The 6,411-nt window shown below is 32.8% G+C and overlaps 2 protein-coding genes across 3 annotated transcripts; one reads left to right on the forward strand and one right to left on the reverse strand.

Moving 5' to 3' along the window:
• Positions 1–279: 279 nt before the first annotated feature.
• LOC101209034 (glutaredoxin-C13) lies at positions 280–1,083 on the forward strand. The gene has a single exon (XM_004139830.3). The coding sequence runs from the start codon at positions 470–472 to the stop codon at positions 785–787; it is 318 nt and encodes a 105-aa protein (XP_004139878.1). The 5' UTR covers positions 280–469; the 3' UTR covers positions 788–1,083.
• A 3,695-nt stretch (positions 1,084–4,778) lies between these two features.
• On the reverse strand, positions 4,779–5,876 carry LOC101207974 (microtubule-associated protein 1B). Of its 2 annotated transcripts, none has more exons than XM_031889151.1 (2): positions 5,547–5,876; positions 4,779–5,113 (listed from the first exon to the last, which is right to left on the reverse strand). In XM_031889151.1, exons 1-2 carry the CDS (start codon positions 5,766–5,768, stop codon positions 4,970–4,972), a joined length of 366 nt encoding a protein of 121 aa, XP_031745011.1. In that variant the 5' UTR covers positions 5,769–5,876; the 3' UTR covers positions 4,779–4,969. The 2 variants fall into 2 exon arrangements, with proteins under 2 accessions (XP_031745011.1, XP_004139808.1); XM_004139760.3 differs by having other exon boundaries at positions 4,779–5,116.
• Positions 5,877–6,411: the final 535 nt, after the last annotated feature.

Here is a 6,411-nt window from a genome sequence, read left to right on the forward strand (position 1 = left end):
GATACTCGGGTCCAATCAAGAATGAACCTAAAAATACACCAACTGGAGGGGCCTTGGTTAAATATTTTTCAACAACAAATTATAAAACTTTGAATATTTCTGGAAACCCAACAAAACCCCTCTTCTACTTGCAAGATACTTTATAAGTTTAGATTCTGAAAAAGAAACAAAAAGAAAAAGCATCATCTTTTTCAACGATCCGTCATTTTCAAATTCAGTAAATAGCAGCCCTTTTATACATCATCCCCTCTATATAAAAACCAAAACGCACCTCTTTTATTGAAAAAAAAGAAAATCTAAACATATAAAACCCTTCCGTAGATAGTAATATTGTTGGTTTGAGATATATATTCATCTCAACCCACCACCAAATAGTGTGAGAGACTTTCAAAGTGCAGTACACACTTTTGAAGGGCAATAAAGGGGGGAAAAAGGAGTTTTTTTTTTCTTAATATTTTAGAGTTAGTGAATGGAAAAGGTGAATAGATTAGCAGCTGAAAATGAAGTGCTAATAATAAGCAAGAGTTCTTGCTGCCTTTGTTATGCTGTGAGTGTTCTTCTAAGGGATCTTGGAGTTAGTCCCATGGTGTACGAGCTTGATCAAGACCCTGAAGGAAGAGACATGGAGAAGGCTCTTGTAAGGCTTCAAGGCTGCAACACGCCACCTGTTCCCGCTGTCTTCATTGCCGGAGACCTCGTCGGGTCAACCAATGAACTGATGTCTCTTCATCTTAGTGGAGATCTCAATCGAATGTTGAAACCCTACAAGGCGGTTCAAGAGAACTAGGGCTGATGGTGATGAATGATATATAACATCGTATTTGCCAAAAAGTTTATCGATTTTATATGTTATGTGTAATGAATAAAACGAAACTGTATGTCAGCAAGGGGTTTGAAAGTTGACATGGGCTTTTATAGCTTAGAAACCTTTTTTCTTTTCTATATTTTTAATCCTTCCTTAGTGTGATCAGATTTATTTTGTTGTTGAAAACTTGAAATATTGTTATTATATCCTTGTAGAATATCATGACGTTGCTATTTATTGTTAGCCGAATGTTGTTTTAATGGAACTACCTTCAGTCATGTCTAAGAGTGTTGTTATTCTAAGTTTACGTGAAAACACCACAACAATAATAAGAATAATTGGAAGTACCAACAGATAGATAACTCAAAGAAAAGTAAGCAAGTTGAGATAGAGAGAAACGATCGAGGAGAACGTTTATTACCTATTTCAATATTATATTTTGCATTCTCCACTATCTAATTAATCAAATTTTAAAACAGGTAGCCATTCTAACACAGTAATACATTAAAAAAATAAATAAGTAAAACATAACGCTTAAACACTCTCAAAAACTCAATGAAAGAACACGACTCTTTCTCAGTCTAGCTAGTCTAGATAAAACCTCTTACCCCTTTGTTATGATTTTGGTTTATGGCATATTGTGAGGTTGGGTGAGGTTGGGTGATCATATTATCTTTCGTTTTTGGTAGTAGATTTTATGTTATTCTTTCCATTTCTATTGGCTCTAAATTTCTTGCCAGTTTTGTATTTCAAATTCGGTGGATAATAATTCACTGTGTTTTTTCACTGTTAATGGATATAATTTAGTATCGCACATTCAATAATTTAATTAATAAATCAATCAATTGTGAGGTTTTAGGATACAAAACCTAACAGATTCATCTTCTGTGGGGTGATCGAAATCCTCTCCTCCATCCATTGGTTTGATTGTGTTTGGTTGTATATTCTCTCAATAATTGCGATTGGTTAAAGCAAAGCCTTTTTGAAATATTAGGGTTTTCTTTAATACATATTTCATTTATATTTTAATCTGTATTTATTTTTTGTTTAGTATGACATTCAAAAAAATTTGTATTGATTAAGGTAGAGTCCACTAGTTTTGTTTTGGAAACTTTAGTCAAGTGATTGATTACTTTAGAACGCAAAAGAGCACCCAAATATCTCGACCTTTTTCAAGAGATCTAAGAACAACATCATTTTGTGATTATTGATGATGACGTTTTAAGTATTCAATCCCAAAAAAACCTTTTTCCATAGCCAATTCAATATGAAAGATTTGGGCATGTGGATAAATCCTCCTTTAGAGTTAAGTTAATAAGAAGCAAAAAAGGAATACTGCTTTCACAAAGAAAATGTGGACTTCTTGCTTGAGATAGGAAACTTAAGAGATAAGTAACGTGATACCACAATGATATGCAACTTACAAGTTACAAAAGGAGAACTGCTAAAGAATCTTAAAAGATAGAGTAGGTTGTGTATCAATACACATGCATGTCCTACAGTTGATCATTGGATTGCATCAGAATAAATTATGTGTTATTTAAAGGTTGTTTTTCGGCTTGGATTATCATTTAAACATTATGGTCATGCTAATATTGAATGCTTGTTAGACGTTGGCTAGACAGGATCTAATGAAGATAGAGAAGATTAACTTCAGTATATACAAGTGTCTTTAATTTGTTGGTGATATTTGATTTCTTGGTATTGGAGAGATTTGAGGCGTTGGCTTTTGTTAAGTAAAAGGTAGTGGTTCTACAATTGTCTCAAACAAAGTCTTAATTAACATCCACTGCTGAGATCATAAGATTTTCCTAGAGAATATTTTCCTTATCTAGAAATATTCAGCTGGAATATTTTCGTTCAATATTTTCCTTTATTGAAGCGTGACTTTTCTATTCCAAATGGGAGTTATTTCGCTTCTTGGATTCGATTATTAGGGTGAATTATGAAGCCCTTTTAGTATTGCCAATTCAAGCCGATTTTGATTATCAAGCAAGTTGCATATTATTATCGAGCAAGTTTTTTTTTTTATATACTACAACCATCTCAGAGTATTTTTTTTAGAGTTTAACTTCACCAATCAGCTTAAAAGAAATGGTGAAAAATTGATGATGTTCAAACCATGGAGAAAATACTAAGAATTGTTAGATTCAAAGTTTGATTATATTGTTGCCCTAAACGAAGAAACAAAAGGTTTAGAGGTCATGAATATTGAGCAATTCATGGATTCGTTACAAGCATATGAAGAGAAAAAAAGAAAAAGGAAGGAACTGAGGATCAATTGCTTAAGTTACCAGTTGATTCTACTAGTGAAGGTGATAGTTCTAATAATAGAAGTAAACAAGGACGAGAATGTGGTGGACATCAAGGACAAGGATGTGGTTGGAGGCCCAATGAAGATAACAACATAACTACAAAAGAGGACCAAAAGACTCAACAAAAAGTTATGGACAAGGAAACTAGAGATCAAGGTATGATAAATCAAACATTAAATGTTATATTTGTTATAAGTTTTGGTCATTTTGCGTCCGAAGGTAGAGCTCTTAGAAACAACAGAGTTGAAGAGAAAGAAAACTACATTGAAGATAGAGTCAAGAATTTGCCACCTTGTTGATGGCTTGCACAAATATAGAATGTGAGCAAAGATAAAACATGGTTCCTGGACACTTTTCAACTAACCATATGTATGAGTAAAAAGCATGCTTGTAAAGGTTGACGAATCAGGAAGTGGCAACTTAGCATTTGGCAAAGAATCCAAGGTATATGTAAAATGGAAGAGGCAGCATTCTCATCTGATTAAATAAGGGTGAGCACCAACTTATTTTAAATGTGAGGCCCTGCTCACAATCTATCCCACGTGAAAAGACTTCATATGACGAAGTGACTTATGCGATGAGAACTACTACACGGTGAAAAGTGACAACGTGGAGAGTATTGATGTGTTTTAAGTCTATGTCACTAGGAACTAGTAATGTCGTTCTCACGTAAGGAAGTCGACTTTTGTTTTGACTTTGCTGTCCAATCCAAATTCAAGGTAAGGATATGGTAGAAAAACGTGGTGTTCTAACACTAGACCAATTCTCGTCATCGACAGATGTAATCATTCTAACATAGGAAACTTCAATGAAAAATTCTATAAATAGGTGAATTCCAATTCTTATAAAGCTGCTTTTACCCTATGCTTACTTAAGAGAAATTAGAGAGAACTTCCAATGTCTTCTGAAGATCCTAATCAAGCCTGAACTCGAAAGTGGAAGGGAGCTCGTGGGTAATAACTAGCTATTGTGATTGTGAGTGGTTCTTCTTACGAAATGTTTTCTGAAACCAAAAAATATTTATAAAGTGTATTTAAATATCCTTACTATAATTCTATTGAAACTATGAATATACATGATTTCTCTTATACTTTCCAAATCTTAAAATACATATGATTTATAAATAAATTCGACTTACACATGAACTAACATAATGTAATAAGATGATGTGTAATTGAGAAATGCCTAATTTATATAAACTTGTAATGATGAATTGAGATTGATGATCTTTTGTACCTATGCGACGAGAATGTCTCATACTTTTTGCATGACAAGTTGGTATCATAGCATTAAGTTCTTGAAAAAAGTCCTGAGTAGAGTCATGCACATCTATCATACAAGTTCCATCATTCATGTCAAAGTGTATTTTCTAGGGTTGTTTTTAAATATAGTGTAAACGAACAAAAAAAATTATTTATAAATATAACAAATATTACTAATAAATGTTGATAAGACTATTAAAATCTCACGAATAGATACTAATATACGTTGATAAACGTCTATCATTGTCTATGGTCTACCACTAATAGACTATATGAAACTTTGTCATATATAATTGTAACTAATATTTTCATTTAAAACAATTTTTCAATTCATTATTATTTTTAACTTAGAATTAGAGAGTAATGAAAAAGTGTTCCAAAATCCAAACCCACAAATGAAACACTAAAAGAAGTTTTAAATATTTCATTAAAGTGAATATTAATAGATAAAGGAAACATAGACCCCTCCACACCTTAGAAATGATTACCAATCTTTGCACAACATACTGAATAATGAATAGCTTTTCAGAAGAGAAAATTATATTTCAAATAAAGAGCGCTTCGCCTTATTTTCTTCTTTCAAATCATCATACGCTTTTCTCATCCTTTTCTTTTGGTTTCTCTTCGCTTTTCTTCAGTTCTGCTTCAATAGTTGGCGCTGCCACTTCTTTCGCCTTCGGCTTTTCCTCGGCCTTCGGTATGCCGGAAACTTCTACCGCCGGAGCGGCTTCCTTCTATAAAAGAAGGTGCAATTTTTTTTCTATTTTATTCACATGCTTAATAATTTCCTTATCAAGAACTCAAAAACTCATAAAAAGAACCCTAAATGCATGTTTTAGATTTTGATAATTTGAAAATTACTTTCAAATATGCAATATGCAATGTTACATCCCAGATATTCTATCAAGTGGAATTATATTTTCATAGATGATTATTCTATGTTTATTTATTATAGCATCTCAAACTATATTTGTATCGTTTACCTAAATATCTAATCACTAAGTTACACTTACCTTTGTTCTTTATTTACTCCCAAGTTATCTTCCATAGTTTGTGGGTTTCTAATCATAATAAATAAATTACATAAACAATTTTCAAAACAAGATCTCCTACTTTGTTTGAAAGCCTTCAAATATTCAATCTATTAAATTAGATAAAGTATACCTCAACGAGCAAGGAGGCGAGAGACGGGGGCTTCTTCTCCTTGACGACAACTTTCTCGTTGTTTTCCTTCTTTTTTTCATCGGTCTGATCACTCTTCTTTTCCTCTTCCACGAATTTGACTTCCTCGTTGTTCTTCACAATGTCATGATCAATAGGTTCGGGTGCAGGGATTGCAGCCAAATCATCGGCCTTGACTTTAGGCTTGGTAGCGCAGGCACCCATTATCTATATGTATGAAAAACAACCGATTAAGTTTTCTTTCCCTCCCGTTAAGGAGAGAAAGATTTGGAAGAAGAGAAAGAAGAGATTTTGAGATTGTAATTGGTGTGGATGGGCAAAGGTTTAGAAGTCATACAAAGGTTTTTTATACTCACATAACGTTGTTCTTTTTTTGGAAGATGGTTAATGACATTTTTAGGAGATGGTGAAGCCGCTGAATTGGTAAATATTCCTAAATTCAACTTTGTTTTGTTTTCTTTACTATATTGGGTGACCTTACATGGCCATTTGCGTAAAACGACGTGCTACGCTGTTGTGTAGTCCGATGGAATTCCATCGCACACCCATTCTATTTAGAATTTTTCTATAAATCTATAAATCTATAAATCTATAAATCTAATGTGAGACCAGTCTAGGAAGAATCTTTTATGTTTCTATTTTGCCTCTACTTTTTTAATAAATTTATATTTTACTGTTTGATTCTAATAGGTGTAGTTGCTAAGTTCAATAGATGCAATTGATATCAATGGAATACAAATCTTCACGTTGGAACATGATTATTCAAATGGATGTTTTATTGAGGTCAACATACACAATGATATCAATCAGTTGGGGACTATTTAGTTAGAGATGGTTGTATGTTGAA

The sequence above is a fragment of the Cucumis sativus genome, chromosome 7 (assembly GCF_000004075.3).
Source record: "Cucumis sativus cultivar 9930 chromosome 7, Cucumber_9930_V3, whole genome shotgun sequence".
Taxonomy (NCBI): Eukaryota; Viridiplantae; Streptophyta; class Magnoliopsida; order Cucurbitales; family Cucurbitaceae; genus Cucumis; species Cucumis sativus.

Bases quoted from the DNA above. Each gene is read 5' to 3' on its own strand.
- LOC101209034 (XM_004139830.3), top strand. From the start codon at position 470: ATGGAAAAGGTGAATAGATTAGCAGCTGAAAATGAAGTGCTAATAATA.
- LOC101207974 (XM_004139760.3), bottom strand. From the start codon at position 5,768: ATGGGTGCCTGCGCTACCAAGCCTAAAGTCAAGGCCGATGATTTGGCT. The intron at 5,117-5,546 runs GTATACTTTATC...CTTCTTTTATAG, and splicing joins TCGCCTCCTTGCTCGTTGAG to AAGGAAGCCGCTCCGGCGGT.